Here is a 21,855-nt window from a genome sequence, read left to right as displayed (position 1 = left end):
CCTCAATCGGGGATGGAAAGCTAAGGGGACAGAAACTGCTGAGCAATATAAAAAAGGACACACTAAGCCTACAGCGTCAGCACAGGAAAATGTTCAGCCATACTACAAGATCCAGTGAGGGGAAAAAAAATCAAGCCACAAAAAGGACCTGGGAATATTTAAAAACGGTGTTACAATGGAAAAAAGCAAACCAAAGTTAACTTTGTAATACGGAGTCTTAGTTGCAGATGTCTTCCCACGGTAAAGAATATGAAAAATAACGAGGGACACACACTCTGAACTTCAGTGGAGGGGCAGAGGAAGAACGGACAGAGAGGGCATATGTCTATATCTGTTTATTCTAGAAGAAAAGCAAACACTGACATCAGGAAGGCAAAATAACACCTGAGTTCTCTCAAACGATGTGATGGCCCAAACCTGTAACCCCAACACTGAGGAGCCGTAGGTAGGAAGATTGGGAGTTTGAGGCCAACCTGGGTTAAACAGTTTCCGGCCAGCCTGAGCTACATCAGCCTGAGCTACACCCAGGCGTTGTCTTTAAAACGACAAGAAGATGACTGCAATCACCAGCTAGTACCTATCTGTATGTACCTGTCTATAGACAAGCAGAGAATCTGTAGCTGGGGCTCTTCAGACAGCTCCCTTGTTGCCTTTTGTTATGTCGTTGTTTGTTGTATTGGGGGGGTCTGAAGGACCACATGAGAGGGGATAATTCGTGTCCCCAGCAGTCTGCAGACCGCTAATTTCACCAGCACAGGAACAGTGAAAGAAACCATTCCCGCTCCACAGAAGTGTGCTTTCTCCACCATGTTAGGGCAATGTTTATGAAGAGCAGAAAACTGCGTGGAGATACTAGAGCAAGCACAGATTTTCTTTCTCCAAAATCTGATCATTAAACTAAGAGTTGGAAATAAAAAATGTCATCAAAGTAGAAAATATTATTTCTGGAATCTAATAAACTGCATCTCCAAAGTCTTTTAAAACAAGTAACAGGAAATCAAATACCTTTTTAGAAAGAGGAAAATGTCTTATTTGATGTCAAAACACAGACAGAAAAAGCAAAACAGGATATTGTCAATGCAGAAAGCAAATAGACGGAAGGGATAGGTAGGTGTGCCTACTAAAAACAGCCCTATCTTTAATCAAAAGCCAATAGAAAAAGGGAATCATTTTATAAAGTGTGGGAAGAATCGTTCAGAGAAACAAACCAATTTTGACCCTTCCCTCCCACCATACATAAATTCTAACTAGATTTAGGTAAGAGAAAACAAGCATACTGAGAAAACAGCATTTATTTAATCCTTGGTGAAGAGAAGATTATATAACTATAAAACAAATAAAAGAAATTACAAAAAATTCAATGAATATATTTAACTACCGGAAAACTCAAGCCTTTGATACACTATACAGTTACATCATAAAGCAAGTAATAAATGTGTTTTGGCTAAGCCTGGTGGTTTATTCTTGTAATTATAATTCCTTGAGGAGCTGAGGCAGGAGGATTGCAACATCAAAGCCTGCCTGGTCACAGAGTGAGTTCAGGGCCAAAATGATACTACCCAGAATTACATTTTAAAAAAGGAAGTAGGGGGTGGTGGTGGCGCATGCCTTTAATCCCAGCACTTGGGAGGCAGAGGCAGGTGGATCTCTGTGAGCTCGAGACCAGCCTGGTCTACAAGAGCTAGTTCCAGGACAGGCTCCAAAACCACAGAGAAACCCTGTCTCGAAAAACCAAAACCAAACAAACAAACAACAACAACAAAAAACAAAAAAACAAAAAAGGAACTAGGGAGACTCAACTCAGTGGTAGAATGCTTGCCTAGCATATACAAGACCCTGGATTCAGTCCCTAGCCCTACCTCCAACTCCACCAAAAACTAAGCATTATTATTTTTGTTAAAGGGCTAATGTCTTTTTCTTTAACTTGTTACTGATTCTTTGTGGATTTCACACCATGCACCCCATCCCATCTATCTCTCTGACCACCACCCCCAAAAAGAAAATCTAAAAGAAAAAAATAATCTCGTGATGGTTCTGGACCTGGTTCTTGGTTGGTTAGCCCACCAGCTCTCCCTCATCCTCCCCTTCAGGCAAGCTCTCCATCACTGCCCCAGCTAGCTAACCCAATGCAACAGGCACCACGGGGTTGGGGGGGGGGCATTCTCCTGCTCTAACACCCTTAGGGCCTGCTTACCAGCACCCCCACCACCAGGATCATCTCTGCTGTGCTGAAGGGCTAACTAATACATTTTAAAAAGTGTACAATTCAAAGGCCAAATACTAAAATATTCTGCCCTGACAGATAAAATCATGCAAAAGATGTGAACAGACAATGTATAGGAGAAAAGTAGGGAATAGCATAGCACATTCTAGTAAAACACTCCACCACATGAAGTCAAGAGTTACCATATTCCAGCAGACCTGGAGAGATTGCTCGGTAGGAAAATGCACTCCTCACCATACCTGAGTTCAGTCTTCAGAACACACACTCCTGAATGTGCACTGTGCCTTTAATTAACTAATTAATTAATTTAAAATGAACACAAAATATTAGGTTGGAAGCACTTCTGCCCTGAGGTCTTTGCGTGGGTTTTTTGTTTTGTTTTTCTTGCTTTGTTTTGTTTGAGGGGGGAGGACTCTGCTGTTGGGGAGATGCCCAGTGGTTAAGAGCACTGACTGTTCTTCCAGAGGACCAGGGTTCAGTATCCAGCACCACATGACAGCCCACAGCCATCTGTAACTATAGTCAGACTTTTTCTCTTCTGCCAGCCAGCTCCCAAATAACCACATGGAGACTTCATATTAATCATGAACATTGGGCCGATAGCTTAGGCTTATTTCCAACTAACTCTTATAAGTTAAAAATATCCCTTGTTTTTATTAATCTACATTCTACCATTTAATTTTTACCTCTTTCCCATTTTATATGTCCAATTTGCCCTGTGTCTAACTGGCTTCTTTGCCCTTCTTTTTCCCAGACTCCTCTATGCCTGGAAATTCTGCCTAGTTATTGGCTGTTCAGCTTTTTATTAAACCAGTCACAGTGACATATCTTCACATGGTGTAAAGGAATAGTCTGCAACATGTAACTCCAGTTCCAGGGGGTCTGACACCCTCTTTGGGCCTTTATGGGCACTGGAGGCATGTAGTGTACAGACGTACATGCAGATAAGATACCCATACACTTTAAATGAGTCAACATTATTATTAATGTATATACCAAAAGTTGGTGAGAGTAACACTACTGGGTAGATAGAATTGAATGCCCCAAATCAACAATATGTACCAAGAAAATTTCAGGGTTGGTGTCTTTAAATCTAGTTATTATCCTAGAAGTATTGATTTTTACTATTCTATTAGTTTCAGATGGTTTATCCTAAGGAAATCTTTAAAAATGGGCAAAAGCCAGGTGTAGTAGCCCATCCTATGGTCCCAGTACTCAGGATTTTGAGTTTGAAGTCAGCTGGGTTATTAATGCAAATTTAAAGTCAGGTTAAAATACAAAATGAGACTTCTCACAAAATTAAATAAAATCAAAGTGCAAAAAGTGTTCATGCAATGTTTAAAATACTTTGAAAACTGAAAGCAGTGTGATAAGGCCAACCATGTTACATCTCAATGGAATATTTCCCAGGCATTTCAGACCCTATTTATAAAATGTTTAGGATGGAAATGGTGCTACAGTGAAATGAGCAAAATCATCAAGGTTCTATAGCTATGACTATACAAAAGAAATCTAGGCTCAGTGCTTGTCTGGGATGAAAAGTATGTTAACAGGTTATCCTTAATAGAGATTCCTATGGGTGCTTGGGCATTCTTTTTTTGTTTTTTTTTGTTTGTTTGTTTGTGCTTTTTTTTTTCGAGGCAGGGTTTCTCTGTAGCTTTGGAAGCTGTCCTGGAACTAGCTCTTGTAGACCAGGCTGGCCTGGAACTCACAGAAATCCACCCGCCTCTGCCTCCTGAGTGCTGGGATTAAAGGCATGTGCCACCACTGCCCGGTCCATTCTTTCCAGGTTTCTGGATCTAGGAAGTCCTCTGGGACTGGAGAGATATCTCAGTCCATGAAGTGCTTGTAGATTCCAAGCCAAAGGACTTGGTTCAATCACGAGAACTCATGAGAAGGAAAAGAAGAAAAAAAAAAGTTGAGGAATAGTGTGGCTTACAATGTACAAGGTTGGGGGATAGAAGCAGATGGACCCTGGGGTTCACTGACTAGCCAGCCTAGCCTTCTTGTGAACCCTGAGACACTAAGAGACCATATCTAAAGATATATTTTTTAATCTTTAATTAAAAAACAAGTTAGGGACAAGAGAAAAGACTTCATGGTTAAGAGAGCTTGCTGGTCTTCCAGAGGACCTGGGTTCAATTCCCAGCTCCCACACTGAATGGCTCACAACCACCTATAACTCAAGCTCCAGGGGATCTGGTGCCCTCTTCTGGCTTCTGTAGACACCTTCATACACACGAGCGGATACACACACTCAAATACAAAGTAAATAATTATTTAAAACAAAAAACAAGGTAGATGGTTCCCAAGAAACAATACTTAAAATTGTTGTCGTTTGAGCTCATGTGTATGTGCATGTGCACAAGTGTGTGTACATGCAAGTGCATACAAACACACAGTGCCCTTTGTTACAGAAAATGGTAGAATCAAAAACACACTAAAAACGTAAGTGTCTGTGTGTGCATGCATGCACATCCATATCCGTGTCTTCTGTTCCATGCCCAGGTCTTTCGGAGTGTTGCTGTGGGAAATATTTTCCCTTGGGTATATGCCATACCCCAGCAAGAGCAACCAGGAAGTTCTGGAGTTTGTCACCAGTGGAGGACGGATGGACCCGCCCAAGAACTGCCCCGGGCCTGTGTATGAGCTTTGGGAACTTCCTACTAGAAACTGAGCATGGTCTAGGTTTTAAGTATTTGGATCTTTTAATATTAAAGGGGAAATGGTAGCCTTCTTTTAAGATGTCCCCAAACACAGGGTGCCACAGACTTCAGTAAGATGGGGTCTTCCAGCCCTTCAGACACAATAATGTCACCCCAGAAAGGTGTCCATTGCCAGGCTGGAGGCTGTGGACTTGCTAGTCTTCCATTTCAGAATCGCCCCTAGAAATGTGCATCCCAGACACACTTGGTCAGCCCAGCACTCTACGGCCCTTAAATAGTCTTCCCCCCCCCCCCCCGTGTGTGTGTGTGTGTGTGTGTGTGTGTGTGGTTTTTGTTGTTGTTGATGTTTTCCTTGTTTTTTTTTCGGCCCCCTGTGGACCCCCTCACCTCTTTTCCAAAAACAAGATGGGGACTAAAAATATCCCATCCTAAACATGGCTTCAGGAAGTGGGATTTGATGTAAACAACTGGGTATCTTGCAGGAGACTCACGTTTAGACGTGATTCTCTCTCCCACCAGCAGGGGGCAGAATAGGTCAACCATGTGGACTTTGATGGCTTCCCATCATTAAAGCTTTGGCTTGATTGAGAAAAGAACTGGGGGTGACAAAGCCTTCCCCGGGTGCACCTGATCAGTTAACGTGCCTGTTCTTTCAGCTACCGGATAATGACTCAGTGCTGGCAGCATCAACCTGAAGACAGACCCAACTTTGCCATCATTTTAGAGAGGATTGAGTACTGCACCCAGGTAAAATGTTTCCTCCCCTTGTCCAGACTTTAATCTCCATTGGAACGTTTTCTATTATTCGATATTTTATATTTATAATCTAGGATTGGTGATTGTGAGGTTCGATACTTGTGATCTCTGAAATAGTATGATTGGCATCTCGTTTTGCCCATGCCCTACAATAGACACTGGAAATGCCACGTGTTAGTTACAGCGCCAGGCAGACTCTGTTCACTTCAAAAGCATTAGCTAATCCTCTAGACAGTGAATGACTTTCGCTGTCATCGTCTAACAATTAAAATACAATTACATCATTTTCCTTTCCTCAACCTCTCCAACCACCCCCACCCAGCTTCTTTACTCAAATCCATGACCTCTTTTTCTTTGACTGTTGTTACATATATGTACATATACATACAATCTCTTGAGTCCATTTTGTGTTCCTTGTATATATGTGATTTCAGGGTCAACCACTTGATACTGAATAACCAATTAGATGGCTCCACCCTGGGGAGCCATCATTATTGACCACAGTTCTTTGTCTAGGCTTGGGGCCCCTGAGATTTCCCCCTTCCACGTTAAGTGTCTGTTGATGTCCAGGTCTTGTTTAGGCAGCCATCTTGTTGTAGTGTCATGGATAGCTAGATAGTTAATGATCTGTAGCTGAAGCTGGGTTTTCAAGGGAGAATGAAAGCTCTCAAGACTTCCAACCTGGCTAGACAAATAATCACATTAAGTAGATAGATAGTAACTGGATAATTGCTGAAGCAATCAAGAGAAACCTTCAAACCATCCATCAGTAGCACTTCCGTGGGATTATACCACACAAGCCGCTTTCCCGGGTCTTTTTATGTTGTTCTCACGGAGGGTTCATTTTACCCCATTTTACAGAGGAGGGGACTGGGCTTGAAGAAACTGTCCAAGTCACACGGACTCCTAGCAGTCCTGGGTTCTCTGTAGATTCCTCTCCCACTTCCTCCCATCTTGACTGAAGTGTGAGTGTTCACCTTCATCTTCAGCAGGTACCCCCCACTCATCATCACGTGGGGATAGCGGGGGGGGGGGGGATGCTCTCCTCCCTCTCTCCGGCACAGAATTGCTAGCAGCGACCCCGTTCCCCAGTCCATCTCCCTGTGAGGACGTCACCAGCTACCCCTCAGGACTTCACGTCAGTTTCCATTTTTCTCTCTACTCTGTCCAGTCTTCACCTCCCTCCAGACTCTGAGCTTTATCAGGGTTCAAAATTAAATCAGCATATTCTTCCTATACCTCAACACCCTCGCCCTTCAACTTCTACTTACATTCTCCCTCCTCCCCACCCCCCACTGCCTGCACTGTACCCCCCCATCTCCCAAACATGGCCCCTTTCCAACTCCAAGTCTTCTTTCTGTTGTTGCTCATCTTTGCTGCGTGCCCGTCGGATAACCCATTAGTCCAGTTATTAGTCCACATATGCTACCCATATGTGTCAGTTAGGGTTACCATTGCTGTGATGAAACACTGTGACCAGAAGCAATCTGGGGAGGAAAGGACTTATTTGCCTTACACTTCCATACCATAGCCCATTAATGGGCAGGAACCTGGAGGCAAAAACTGATGCAGAGGCCGTAGAGGGGTGCTGCTTACTAAGGCTTACTTCCAATGGTTTGCTCAGCCTGCTTTCTTCTAGAACCCAGGACCACCAGCCCAGGGATGGCGCCACCCACAACGGGCTGGGCCCTCCCCCATCAATCACTAATTAAGAAAAAGCCCTACTGGCTTGCCTGTGGCCCAATCTTATGGAAACTTTTCTCAGTTGAGTTTCCTGTTCTCAGATGACTCTAACTTGCTCTGACTGACATAAAACCAGTCACACACCGTATTTACATGGGGATGGGCTCATCTGCTGGAGTGTGGAAAACCTACGGGTGGTCACGTCATGGAGATGTTTTAGAAAAATCCAACAATGAGCCACCATGTCTCTAAGTTCTCCCTACTGGGCCCAGGGACTGACAGCTTCCTCAGACTTCAGCAGATGTCTATCTAGTCGTACTATCTCAACCCTCTCGGGGCTTTTGCTGTAGAGGTGAGTTGCCTCCTTCATCAAGATGGGAGTCAGTGACCATGTTATCTCGGGGCTGTTTCAGGGAACCTTGCTTAATAACACTTAATTTATTATGTTGTAACAGGAATAGGATGCACTCATAAACACATACATATACACATTCATGCCTTTCTTTGGGTGTTTTCTCCAAGATACACCTGCAAAAGCAGGTGATTCTACAGCTGTTTACTTTAATGACTGTGAGAGTCAAAAACAGGCAAGAAATGAGATGGCTTTGTTTTTGTTTGTTGTTTTGGTTTTTCGAGATAGAGTTTCTCTGTATAACAGCCCTAGCTGTCCTGGAACTAGCTCTTGTAGATCAGGCTGGTCTCAAACTCATAGAGATCCACCTGCCTCTACCTCCCGAGTGCTGGGATTAAAGGAGTGTGCCACCACCGCCCAGCTATGAAATGGCTTTTTAAAAGATATCTGATGCTGTTTTCTTAAACCCTTTGCTGACAGATACCGGACCTGTGTGCTCTTCTGTAAAACTTGAGTAATGGAGGTTCCCCTCCATTTTCATATACTATTACTGAACTAAATTTCCCCCGAGTTTTTGCCCACAAATTTTCCTTAAAGCCTTGGCAACTGTGTCTGCTTTCCTGTTACAGTCTATGACGACGGCGATAGTCTAGCACCGAGCTGCTTTTGTGAATGGCTTTTCCTCATCATGGTTGAGACTTTGCTCGACTCCACAAAAGCCCTGTCACCTCTGAATGAGCAAATGTGTTTCTACAGCGGGACAGCAGCACATGCAATGACATACAACACGAAGTCACCATCAGGGGCCGGACAGCAGCACATGCAATGACATACAACATGGAGTCACCATCGGGGCCAGACAGCAGCACATGCAATGACATACAACACAAAGTCACCATCAGGGGCCGGACAGCAGCACATGCAATGACATACAACATGGAGTCACCATCGGGGCCAGACAGCAGCACATGCAATGACATAGAACACGAAGTCACCATCAGGGGCCGGACAGCAGCACATGCAATGACATAGAACACGGAGTCACCATCAGGGGCCAGACAGCAGCACATGCAATGACATGCAACACGGAGTCACCATCAGGGGCCGGACAGCAGCACATGCAATGACATACAACACGGAGTCACCATCAGGGGCCGGACAGCAGCACATGCAATGACATACAACACGGAGTCACCACCAGGGGCCGATCACCCAAATATGAGGGAAGCTACAGATGCTTGGGGAGAGAGCAAAGAACACCCTTTGGAAGCCAAGCGTGGCATCCTTCTCCTCTGCCACCCTCCCTACAGCCAAACAGAAGCCACACACACTACTTTTTGTCTTTTAAGTTGCGAGCCTATTATTGGAAATAGACCATAATATTGCTAAATCAACGTTAAAAACAAAACCAACAAACAAAACTCAGGGGCCTCAACAAGTTCAGGTTTTTGCTTGCCAGAACCAAATAACTTAAGTTTGATCCCCAGGACCCACGTCGTGGAAGACAGAGAACCCACTCCATAGGGCTGTCCTCAACTTCCACACACACCAGGCACATGAATGTCCAAAGGCATCTACAGACACACAATAAATTAAAACCTAATAAAGTTTTTTAAATCTGTAAAAAAGAAATTGTCCCAGGGCCTCTGCTTCATGGCTCCTATTCCACTGTCCCGGGGGTGGGTGCTTCCCAGCACCCCATAAGCATCTGGTACCCTCTCCTCCTACATTGGTTTCTTCCAAGGCTTTCAAGAACAGTGATGCTCAGCCATTGCTTAGGCCTACCCGTTAATGTATTTACATTACACCACGAGCAAATGCATCTTGGGAAGGAGAGGTTCACTTCATCTTAACACTTGACAGTCTGTAGTCATGGGTAGCCCGGGCAGGAAATCAAGGCAGAAACCTGGGGGCGGGAACTAAAGGCGAGACCATGGTGGAAGGCTGCTCATTGGCTCGCTTATTTTAAGACGACCCTGAACCTCCTGCCAGGGGTGTCACTGCCCACAGTGGACTGGGCACATCAGTCATTAAGAAAAGAACCCACAGACATGGCCACAGGCCCATCTGATGGAGGCCAGTACTCAGTTAAGGGTACTACCTCCCAGGCGACCCTAGTTTGTGTCTAGTTGACAAAAAATGGCTCATCTGTAAACAGATGTTACTCTCTCTGAGATCTCTTTGAGATCCGACAACTCTGTGATTCCATTTTCATCCGTCCTTTCTCGCTCTCCTTCCTTCCCACAGGATCCGGATGTCATCAACACAGCTCTGCCCATAGAATATGGCCCAGTGGTGGAGGAGGAGGAGAAAGTGCCCATGAGGCCCAAAGACCCCGAGGGGATGCCTCCTCTGCTGGTGTCCCCCCAGCCCGCGAAGCTCGAGGAGGCACCCGCCGCCCCGCAGCCCGCAGCCCTGGCGGCGCCAGGTCCCTTGGTGAAGAAGCCCCCGGGGGCGGCCGTGGGAGCGTTAGCGGGTGCGGCTGCGAGTCGGGTGCCCCGAGGGGCGGCCGACCGGGGCCACGTGAACATGGCGTTCTCGCAGCCCAACCCTCCGCCGGAGCTGCACAAGAGCACTGGCTCCAGAAACAAGCCCACCAGCCTGTGGAACCCCACCTACGGCTCGTGGTTCACGGAGAAGCCAGCCAAAACGACCCATCCCCCACCGAGCGCCGAGCCGCAGGCGCGGGCAGGAGCGGCAGAGGGTGGCTGGACCGGGCCGGGCGAGGGACCCCGCAGACCGGGGGCTGCGCTGCTGCTCGAGCCATCGGCTCTGAGCGCCACCATGAAGGAGGTGCCGCTGTTCAGGCTGCGCCACTTCCCCTGTGGGAACGTCAACTACGGCTATCAGCAGCAGGGTCTCCCCTTGGAAGCCACCGCTGCCCCCGGGGACACCGTGATGAAAAGCAAGAATAAGGTCACCCAGCCAGGGCCCTGAGCCCTGCGGCCACACTAGTTTCTCCCCCTGGAGGAGCCGGAGCCCTCCCGGAGACGGACTGAATGGCTCCACCACAAACCAGAGACCAAATATCACTTTCATTTTGTGCCAACTTGTTTTGAAGTGCCACATTTAAAAAATAATAATAATAAGGAAAACTTGTATTTCAAGAAAGGTTTTGAGCATGGGTTCATCTATCCTTTCAAAAGAAGAAAATGCCATTTTTAAAAAAGCGATCAGTACAAGGCCCGGATTGGTTGCGTCAAGTTTCCATGCATGGTCCGCTGTACAGTCCCCTAAGGCTTCTTTTCGAATTTGTGTGCTCTCTGCTTCCGTGTAGTCAGGACTAGCTGCTTCCGTGTCTCATAGGGGGAGTCGTAGATGTTTCCTTGCCTGGTGGACATGAGCCATTCGAGGGGCGAGGGGACAGAAATGAAGGAATTAATTGCAATGATTTAGCATGGGGAGAGACATTAATTATTTGGGAAAAAAACCTCATAAGCTGACATCGCTGTGGGTTGTGGTTAGAGGCTTTTAATTGTTCTAACTCATTGCCTATTGTAAAAAAAAAACAGTCGTGAATAGTTCATAGTATAGTGAAAACGTGTATATATATTCATCTAAGCGAAATGCATACATCTCAAGTGCTTTGCGTAGAATGAAACACCAGTAGCGATCCAGCGATTCAAATGCCCTGTTAACATACCTCATGCCTTAAGAAAATCTTCCTACTAAAAGTTAAATACCGAGTGTGAGGTTTCCTACTGGATTTAAAACTCAAGATTGAAATTCTTATATTTCAGACTTTCCATTAATTCAGATCTGATCACCTTTAAAAAAAAAAAGTAAGTAGCAGTGATACATAGAAGCATAGAAAGATGCCCGACTGTGGACATGGATGTCAATACGTGGAAGGCCCCAACCTTCTCATCCCAGAGTTCCTCCCCTTGGTGACTCACTGGGCCACTCCAGGGGCTTAGAGCCTGGCCCATCCTTCCCCAGTTCCCCCCAGCTTTCTCTTCCTTAGCCATGAGGTTCTGGTGTGCTGGGAACACAGATGTGATCGTATATTCATAGCATAATTTATACAGATCTCAGATGCAGATTATAGCAAAGCATTTTTCCTCCAGGTGGCAGTGAGGACAGGAATCACATGTTGCTTGGACAGTTGAGGTCGTTGAAGTTGATGCTGTGTTTCGTGGGCGTTCTGAACCTGGTTTTCACAGATGAAATTTATTTCTATGAAATGGAATTGGGAACCCATTAAATTTTATACACATGCTTATGCAATACCGAGTTTATCTGTATGTTTTCATTCCCTTTTCCTCCGCTTCTGTTTCCTCACATCCAGTTCTCTGCAAAGCATCTCTTTGGGGGAAAAAGGTTTTGTTACTTGCTATGTACAAAGCATTCCCAAGCATAGGGACTGGGAGTGTGTATGCGCGTGCGCACGTGTGTGTGTGTGTGTGTGCGTGTGTGTGTACACGCATGTGTGTCTGTGTGTCTGTGCACACATGCACAACTTTCTCCCCACCTCCATTTCATTTACTTCAAAAGTGCCACTTCTGGGTGTAGGAGATTCATTGCGTTCTATGCCAATTCCAGACAACTTTTTTCTGTTCCCTTAAGGCAGTTGCCTGGCCCTCAAATTGGCTCTGAACATCTAAAGAGTCACCGGTAGCTCCAGAGACTACTTTTCCATAACTGCCCCAAGCATTTCCCAGCTGGAAGACTTGTGCAACCGTATACCCGGGTAACAGTTCTGAAAACGCTATCGGTAAAGTGCCAGCCTTGGCTCAAGTTTTGATGCAAAAATAGCCACACAATCAAAAAGCCTTGTTTCAGCTCACAAACCACTCCAAGAGGTTCCAGAATCTCACACTGAGAAACACTGTCCTGAGGTTGATGCCAGAGGAGCTGTCCGTTGCTGAGAAAACAGCTCTGGTTTCTGACTGTAAAGTCACTAAACAACTGAGCAGGCGGTGTGCCCCGTGGCTAAAGAGCTAACTCTGTTATTAATGGGGGGCAGGGACTCTCGCCCCTTTCCTCTCTACAAACCCTCAGATTCAGGTTGTGCCTTACTACCACTGATACGGATTTTGTTGCTTCTCTCTAATCGTCTTTATTGGTATCGCTGTTCATGTAAATGCCGGTCAAATCTTCAAGTCTGTGTACATGGATAAGTCAATAAACAACTCCACCCTGAGCTGCTGCGATGACATTAAGATGTTTCATTGAAGTTGGTGTAAACCCTAGGTACCATGAATCTGGATTAGTGTCCACTATATATTGTGCCAGCCATATAGTTAATGGCAATTTATACAGATACTGGACATTAATACATTCATTAACCATGGTTGCAAGTTCCTCATAGAAAGTGAACAGGCCCAATTAAGGTTTGCAGGAGCCATGCTAATTAAACCATAAGCTAGTATAATTATTTGTATCCCATGTCTGTAAAGAAGGAATCAAAAAGGTCATGGCTGTTCCACTGTGGAACAGGCGATTTGTAAGGAATATCCAGTTTGCTAATATGTGACGCCTCTCAATTATAGCCAATCAGAAGAGCTGGGACAACCTTCCTCTGTGACATCTCTAAATTATAGCCAATCAGAAGAGCTGGGACAACCTTCCTCTAAAGTACATTCTGTTTCGCAGACAGGACCAGTCTCTCTTGCCCACAGTGGTGTCTGAGTTCTGGCCATCTGGAGGTAAATTGACCTGTGGCACCTCCATGCACAAAGAGATAACACTGCCCCTGCCCTGCTACCCCTGGGGGAGAACATAAACTGTGAACTCACAAGCAACCCTCCCGCCCTGAGATGCTCTGGGGCTGGTTGTGCTACCCATACCCCGGGCTCTCGGCTTTCCCACTGGTAGCATGTTCCCTTTATCTGTCCCTTGTCTAACGACAGTCATGAGAACATCATCCTGACCAGTTCCATTTTTGCTCAAAAGAAGACTGTAGAGACTCTAAAGTCCCAAATATTAAAGATAAGCACCACAGAGAGGAAGCCATTTCATCAATTTAAGGCAATCTTTGGAAATAGTCATTTTCATATAATACTTTGTGAACCCTAAGACAGTAAAGCACCATATAATTGCAGAACAATTTTATTAGTTTAAAATGTGGGGCTTTTCCATTCAGATCCACAGGGTGCACCTGTAAGCAATTCTAACAGCTGGGCTATTCTGATAGATTTTTCTCCAGTCATATAGCAGGATTAAAAACCTTCCTGAGCACCACAGTCCAAAAACAACATGAATGTAAATCCAGGCTGCTCCACAGCCGCGCTTTCCAAGACAAGATTCCCGAAGCTGTGTGAAGCGCTGTCAATCTGTCTTTAGCTACCGACTTTTTTAAATGAGTCCCTAGAGAACCCACAATTTGACTTAAGTACATCACAGCAGCAGATGGTTGCCAAGTTGTGCACACACAGACACACGCCAGTGTTCCCGAATCCCTTGACATGATGCCCTGAAATCAAACAGGATGCCTGAGAAACGACAGGAAGGTTGTTATTAAGATTCTATTTTCACTCGGTACCCTGAAGCAGGTAAATTTAATTTCTACTGCATCCTTGAATAGACACTCGAGCTAAGCCGGAAACACTCGGGAAGTCAGACAGGAACAGAGTGAAATAGGACAGAAAGCTAAAGCCACCCTGCTCTCTCACACACGTGAAACACGGGCACCGCCCCACCGGGCGACAGCGGTGCTGCCACGCTAGGCTCAGAAAACCACAACCAAAGCCTGTTCTCAGCTCCTTCCCAAATCCACTTCTTGCAGCCCTTTATCGGACACTCCTGTATGCTCCCCCTCACTCCACCAATCTTCAGAGACCTAAGGCCTCCTGCAAACACTCACCCACAGGGGCCTCTCCTGCAGGGCTCCTCTGCCAGCTGGGGCCAGACAAAAGGCCGATTCTTATTAAACTCACTTCATTCTGAGCAGCTACACCGTCAGGTCTCCCTAGAATATTTACACCGTAAGGAAGCCATTTGCCAACAGAGCTGAACGTCAGGCCAATGGAACTCAGATGGCTACGTGTGGGATGGTTTAGCACGCGTCCATTGTTTTGCCAATGGTGAGCAATCTGGGCTGTAGTTTGGGGACTGTGTTAGATGGCAATCACCCACTGGGGAGACTCAGGCAAGGGACTGGAATTTTCTTTTAAAAATTAAGGAGTCCAGACATGGTGACACAAACCTGTAATCCCAGCTCTCAGGAGCCTGAGATAGAGGACCATGAGTTCAAGGCTAGCCTGAACAACACAAAAAGACCATCTCAAAAAAGGAGGAGGGGGAGTCCATGCCAAAAAAAATAAAATAAAAAATGAAGAGTTCGGTCTCGAGGGATCCTTTCAACTCTGAGTTGTGTGATCTATGAGACTTCAGCTTGGTCAGGTAAACCCTAAGGGTCAGCCCATAATCTGCAGAGCATAGCTGTGTATCCCTTACCCTAATGACTCACTTAGTGCCAAAGATAATGACTTCAGGGCTCAATCACAGTGAGACAAATTAATTAAATGTAACCTTCACAGAGAAGCAGACCAGAAGGGTCAGCATCCATTTACGTTTCCCCTTCCTAGTCAAAATCATACAACCATTAGCAAAATGAAGTGGGTCCGATGGCCTCCTGCAAGCCACAGCCAAAGGACTATCAGCCGTGTCTGATGGCCACCATGCCTTCAGCATCACGTCATTCAAAGCTGGACACGTTGCAGCCACAGCCTGATGTCTGAAAGGAAACTCCTGAAACATCTGTCTCGAAGCTGGAATGGTGATGAAGTGCCTGGTGCACGGGCAGCGGTCAATCTGCTTTTCTTAGGACCCATTCTCAGAGAGAGGTGTCAAAGCCCAGAATGGACAGATCTTTCGATGGGGGAGGAGTCTGAATTCCGACATTCCTCAAGTGTGGTTCCAGTGCCCTGATGACAGGGAATTCCTTGAGGAGTCACTCTCCCTAACTACGGTAGGACAGAAGAGCCCCTCCTCTCGGATTTATAGTTTGCCTTTGGGTAGCAAATGCTAAAAGCCTGTTTACAGTGACGTTCCTTTATGGCATAGCTGGAAATAGAAACTCCAAAGGACAGTCAACTCAACATCACACAAAAGTAAAAGATAAAGACTGGAGGGAAATTTCCTACAGTTTGGTATACCTGCTACTTTGTTCTTTAAAAAAGAATCAAAATTCATTTCACTTTATTTTCGAAGTATTATTTATGTAGTATCCCAAAGACCTCAAAAGAAGTCATTTGACATGCGGAAATTCTTTTCCCTCGTTGTACATGCCGATAAGCAGCTGGCGATGGCGATAAAGGAAATGAAGCCAAACACGACAAGGGATTTTCCCTGTCACAACATGGGACACGAAGTGAGATCACAAGACTCTCAGGCAAACTCTCAGTTCCCTAACCTCCATTCCCTTCCAGAAAGAGAGAAGAGCGGGGGTGGGGGCGGACTCCAGTGTTTTTACCACCCTCAATCTGAGACTGGCAATGACTATGAAAGCTCTCTCTAAAGTCAAGGGGTGTTTTCCCCACAGAAGAGGACAGCAACACTTGCCCATCATCATCTTCACCCGTACGATGCTGACCGGGTTTTAAGATGGACCTCTGCGGTGACACTGGCAAGCGGATAAGAACGGCTTGAAGCCGTGCGTGTAGTTTTAACATGATTCAGTTTCATGTCAGTCTGATTTGATTTGTTGTGTGAAATATAATAATCAGCGCAGTCCTGAGTGAGGCAATGCATCTGGGCAAAGCTTCGAAGAGTCCTGTGAGGCTAGACAGACAGGGCTTGACTTCTGTCAGACTGACACAGAAGGGGACAAACCCCTAAGGTTGAGCAATACCTAAAGTTCAAATTCAGTCTCTATTGATCTGGTTGAGACAACTGATAACTCACCCAGTCTTGAGCTCAAACTTGCCCTGACAAGTCCATCAGGATACAGGTGTGTGAGATATGAACATACGGGACTGCTCTACAGCTGTCCTTAAGTCAGAATTGTGAGCATGTCTTCAATACTGGAGATGGCTAGGAACAGATTATAAACAATAGCCGCAAACACTCAGAATATCAAACACACTTCCAGACCCTGCACGGTGCACCGTGACCACACACTTTCTTATTGGAAAGGTGCGGTGAGGTAGGTGATGGGACTCACGGCTGATTTATCATTACGAAAATTCAACTCACGGAAGATAGTGGAAAAGGTGAAAGGGGAAAAACCTCCACCCCTTGGTGCTTCCCCCGAGGGAGAGCTATAAAACAGGAAGTTTCATTCCCATCAAACATAATGAGACCACATTAATAGCAGAAACACACGTTCGTCTTCTTTAGTCTCCCCAGATGCACTTTTCTCCTTCTGGTATAAAGCATGCACAAAAATTTGAATAGAATACATCCCATGTTCCTCTTTTTGGGTCTGGCTTACCTCACTCAGGATAGTGTTTTCGATTTCCATCCATTTGCATGCAAAATTCAAGAAGTCATTGTTTTTTACTGCTGAGTAGTACTCTAATGTGTATATATTCCATACTTTCTTCATCCATTCTTCCATTGAAGGGCATCTAGGTTGTTTCCAGGTTCTGGCTATTATAAACAATGCTGCTATGAACATAGTTGAGCATATACTTTTGTTGTATGATAAGGCATCTCTTGGGTATATTCCCAAGAGTGGTATTGCTGGGTCCAGGGGTACGTTGATCCCGAATTTCCTGATGTACTCACTCATATTTGGTTTCTAGCCATAAATAAAGGACATTGATCCTATAATTTGTGATCCTAGAGAAGCTAAATAAGAAGGAGAACCCAAAGAAAAACATATAGGCGTGGTCTGGGGAGGTTGAGGAAGTCCCACCTCGTTAGAAGTGTCACTGGAGGTGGCCTTTGGGAGCTTAAGGTCTCACCTACTGCCAATGTGCTCTCTCTGCTGCTGAAATGGGGCTTCTCCTTTCCTGTTCCTGACTGCATGCCTCCCACCAACATGATGGTGACTGACTCCCGTCCTTCTGTCAGCTGCCTTGGTCATGGTGTGTTACCATAGTAACAGAAGAGTAACTCAGACCTGGGGCAGAGATAGGATGCTGCAAATGAACCTTCCTTGTCCTCTTCCCTCTTGTATCCAGTAAAATGAACCTGTCCATGACCTAATCACTCAGTGTCACCTCTCTGACATAGGTATCTAAGCCATCGGTGCCTTCAGTGCCTCTGTGTGTTCACTGAGCATTACTGAGCGGCGGGCAGGTGCCGAGGAACGGCCTAGGTGTGAGGATAAAGTGATGAGCAGAGCGACCAAACTCCAGCCCTCACCTAGTGCAGGAGATGAGATACAGCAGATTGTTGGTCATGGCTTTTGGGGAGAAGTGAACCAACATGGGGCCTGAGACGTGTAGCGAATGTGACAGGTGTGGGTGTGAGAAGTGGGGGAACATGAGAAGTGAGGGGTGAGGAGGCATGGCGGCATGAGACACTCTGGGGAGAGGGATAGAGAATTCCCACCAGATTCTACCGTCTCAATCCGGTTTCACTTTTAAAGAAATTACTTGAATCAGAAAATCTGAACACTTAAAATCACGCCTCCCCAAATTACTCTGAAATATAACACAGCGTTCGGGGGAAGGGGTTAGTGCTTTTTAACGAGAACTCAAATTGCTCTCTCATGCTCTGGACAAACAAGTGAACTGCAGCCCACATGCAGGAGAGGAGAGGAACCTTACCAGACTGCAGAATCACACTCTTAAGAGCTCCTCGCATACGCCAAAGAAGGGTAATTAAAATCCCACTTTGTCTTGGCGAGTAAAAAGTATGAAACCTCTGGACATGGCAGAACAAAAGCACCCGGGACCCTCACCAGCTGCCACCGCCTGTACAAGATCAAGCCAACATAAGCGAGCGAGGGGCTCAAGATGCCTCCCCCCAGCTGAGGAAGAAAGGGTCAGTTTTCTTCAAGAGGGTGGCTCTTAGGAGGTTGTGCATGTTCTAGTAAATGGCCCTATACCCACACACACATGGGCAGAGCTAATTAGAATTAGTGAGTTTTTCAAAATAATAAATAGATTAATAAATCAATAAATAGATCACGTGGTGTGGTCAGGGGGACACAGTGAGGGGCAGCCAAGAGGAGCTCCAAGTAGAGGGTGGATACATATGATCAAAATGCATCCCAAACATGCATGGAAACCTCAAAAAATGAAGTACTAGATTAAAGACCTTTAAGACTCTTCATTATGAGGATAGGGCAAACCTTAACCATTACAACGGGGTGGAGCTCAGTGCACATGGACCCCAAGACACTGGGGAGAGTTGCAGACAGGATAAATGACACAACACCGTTCCAGCATCTTCCCTTTTTATTAGCATTCAAGAAGAGAATCTGAATGACATTTAGTAAGTAAAACACCTAACCTGTGCATGTAGCATACATAAGCATATACACTATGTGGATTTAGTAATCCCCATCTAAATATGAAGTGAACAACTGGTTTTTGACCTCAAAAATAAGTTTGGTGTTGGCATTGTTGTCTTTAACATACAGTGGTTAGTATTTAACAGAGAACTACAGATCCCAGGCTCGCTACCGTCGTGGATTTTTTATTATGGTATAAATAGATTCTAGGAAATCATCTATATAATAAAATAAGTTCACTTTTGAATTGCAGCAGTCATTTTCTTCAATCAATAAAAATATTCCTTGATTATAAAGCAGCTTGAGTTTGCAAATATATTTCAGGAAAATAACTCTATTTGAAATACCACACTTAAAAAAAAAGGCAACCAAGTGACCGGATTTAGATTTTTAAGATAGCATATTGCAAAATGGTTCAGCAGAGCGTATTTCTAAGCACAAAGCCAAGTTCCGTCCTGAAGGATACTTTTAATTTCATAAAGCAAACTGTTCCAATATTTGTGTGGTAGTTTCAAGTCTAAATATTTACAATAGAGGATGAGTTTTGACACGGAACAGGACAGAAACGTCAGAACATATCCACAAGACGAATGTGTAACATTATTGCTTCGCTATCATAAAGCTTACCTGAACATGTGCCCAGTGAATGCATCAGAGCTATGCAGCAGGCACAACTCCGCAGCTACAGCTAACCCCGCCCCACCCGAGCCCAGACACCACGAACATCCGAACGGACAACACACCCCGCCTAACATATTTTCATTTGCTTTTTTCTGTGAAATACTTTTTTTAAAAAGTCTTTCACATCCCAGGAGGAAATGATGGCAAAGTCTCAAAAACAATAAAATAAAAAGAAGAAAAGTGCATCATGTTTCAAAAGTGCTGTGCATGTGTCAGGAACAATGTTAAATAAGTGTGCAAAACTCTGCCTTGAGTTCATAAACTTAACTGCAGCTGCTTGCGGTGCGCACCGATGGGGCGGCCCAGCAGCAGAGCTGACCTGAGAGCACGCTGGGTGCAGAGGCGTGCGCCGAGTCAGGAGACCCGTTCACTCTCAGCTCTGGTTCTGGTAGAAGGAATTCCAGCGCTGTGGTTGGCAATGGGTGCAAGGTGGAGCCAGACGCCGCTAGAGCCACTCTCCTCCCGCATCCTAACTACTCAGAGGAACCTTTCTCCAGAAAGGGCAAGCGAACACGTAAGACACACCCGTTATCTAGCGTCTGCTCTCTAGGTACCTTTTAGTAACAAACCACAGACAGATAGGAAGGTTCCAGAACACTTGGACAGGAAACAGATCACGTGAGCATCATGAAGCTTGTGAATCCACCTCTGTGAAGACTGTAACACCATGTGCAAAAATGAAGCCAAATGGCAAAGTTGCCACCACACATGGCTTAATAGCGCATTCCTTTTTTTTTTTTTTTGTCCCAGAATTTTCTAGGGACCTAATTTTTAAAAGTACTTATTTTGAAATTTTCGAAAGTACCATGACCCTCAAAGTTCAAAGTGTGTTCCTTTGGAGTTTTTTTTTTTAATGAAGATTACTGTGTTTTCAGCTTTTGCATGATATCTAAATAAAGTAAACCCTTTGTTATACTCTATTTTACATCTAGCACATACGCATATTCAGAGGAGTTCACTGAATGCCTTAGACATTTAACTTAGCAACTCTCGTCGACGAGCTTTGACCCATTGATTCCTCGGTAGGTCACTCTGCTTGGTCTAACCAGCACGCCATAGTTTGGCTTGCAGGTAAAATAACGCTTGTCACCCACGGCGCCGTCATTTTTTCCCTTGGCACTGCGGAGCTCCAGTCCAAGCCAGATGCCTGAGGCAAAGTCCGTGGGACCCACATACCTAACGGTAGCCATTTCGTTGGAGCTTGTGAGCAGGACCTGAGACCCCTCATGCAGCTTCGCGGTCCCCTCTAGGCCACCTGCCGTGGTGGTGCTGCTCCAGCTGCGGCGCAGAGTGGACTTGGACCTGCCCAGAAGGGAAAGGAAGAACTGGCCTTAGACATCAGAGTCACTGGATGCAATTTCCACATCCACAGTGGGAATGCCCACTGCTACCTCTGCATCCACAGTGGGGACGCCCACTGCTACCTCCGCATCCACAGTGGGGACGCCCACTGCTACCTCCTCATCCACAGTGGGGACACATACCTCCACGTTCATTTAATTTACAAAAGAGAAAAGTTTATGATGACAACGTTATTTTTATTTTTGAGCAATACAGCATTAGATATTTTTATTTAGGTTGCCTTTTCTATTCCTCCGAAGAATCTAAATTATAGGTGAAAATCTTGTTCTTTTTTCTATTGTCACAACGACATTTTTTAATATCACCATTTCTCTTTAATTAAATGTAAAAGGCAATTTCCATTAACACAGCTAAAAGACATTTGGATCTTTTTCCTTTGTTTTTATTTTTGAAATTATAATTTTTAAGATTTATTTATTTATTTATTATATACACAGTGTTTTGCTAAAGTGGGCACCAGATCTCATTCCAGATGGCTGTGAGCCACCATGTGGTTGCTGGGGATTGAACTCAGGACCTCTGGAAGAGCAGTCAGTGCTCTTGACCTCTGAACCATCTCTCCAGTCCCAAAATTATAATTTTTAAAATTGGAAGTAGCAGTATTAGGAACATACTTTTAAGTTCTAAATGTTTTTTTTCTTTTGGCTCTTTTAATACTGCAATTTATAAAAAATATATATTCACACCAGGCAGTGGTGGTGCAAGCCTTTAATCCCAGCACTCGGTAGGCAGAGGCAGGCCGATCTCTGTGAGTTTGAGGCCAGCCTGGTCTACAAGAGCT

At 45.1% G+C, this 21,855-nt stretch overlaps 2 protein-coding genes across 6 annotated transcripts in view; one reads left to right on the top strand and one right to left on the bottom strand.

Annotated features, from left to right (window-relative positions):
• Positions 1 to 11,908, top strand: part of Alk (ALK receptor tyrosine kinase) — a 723,384-nt gene extending 711,476 nt beyond the window's left edge. For all 4 annotated transcript variants that reach the window (XM_050162985.1, XM_050162987.1, XM_050162986.1 and 1 more), the window contains 3 exons: positions 4,733 to 4,867; positions 5,547 to 5,637; positions 9,929 to 11,908. In XM_050162985.1, the coding sequence (XP_050018942.1) occupies positions 4,733 to 4,867; positions 5,547 to 5,637; positions 9,929 to 10,618 (916 nt within the window). In that variant the 3' untranslated portion in view covers positions 10,619 to 11,908. The remainder of the gene's footprint in view (positions 1 to 4,732; positions 4,868 to 5,546; positions 5,638 to 9,928) is intronic.
• Positions 11,909 to 20,535: 8,627 nt separating this feature from the next.
• Clip4 (CAP-Gly domain containing linker protein family member 4) overlaps positions 20,536 to 21,855 on the bottom strand; it is a 67,358-nt gene continuing 66,038 nt past the window's right edge. For both annotated transcript variants that reach the window (XM_050163008.1, XM_050163007.1), the window contains exon 16: positions 20,536 to 21,014. In XM_050163008.1, the coding sequence (XP_050018965.1) occupies positions 20,693 to 21,014 (322 nt within the window). In that variant the 3' untranslated portion in view covers positions 20,536 to 20,692. The remainder of the gene's footprint in view (positions 21,015 to 21,855) is intronic.

This window comes from Alexandromys fortis, unplaced genomic scaffold (genome assembly GCF_014885135.2).
Source record: "Alexandromys fortis isolate MF-2015 unplaced genomic scaffold, M_Fortis_MF-2015_v1.1 scaffold_148, whole genome shotgun sequence".
NCBI classification, from domain to species: domain Eukaryota; kingdom Metazoa; phylum Chordata; class Mammalia; order Rodentia; family Cricetidae; genus Alexandromys; species Alexandromys fortis.
This window is presented reverse-complemented; position numbering and strand designations above follow the sequence as displayed.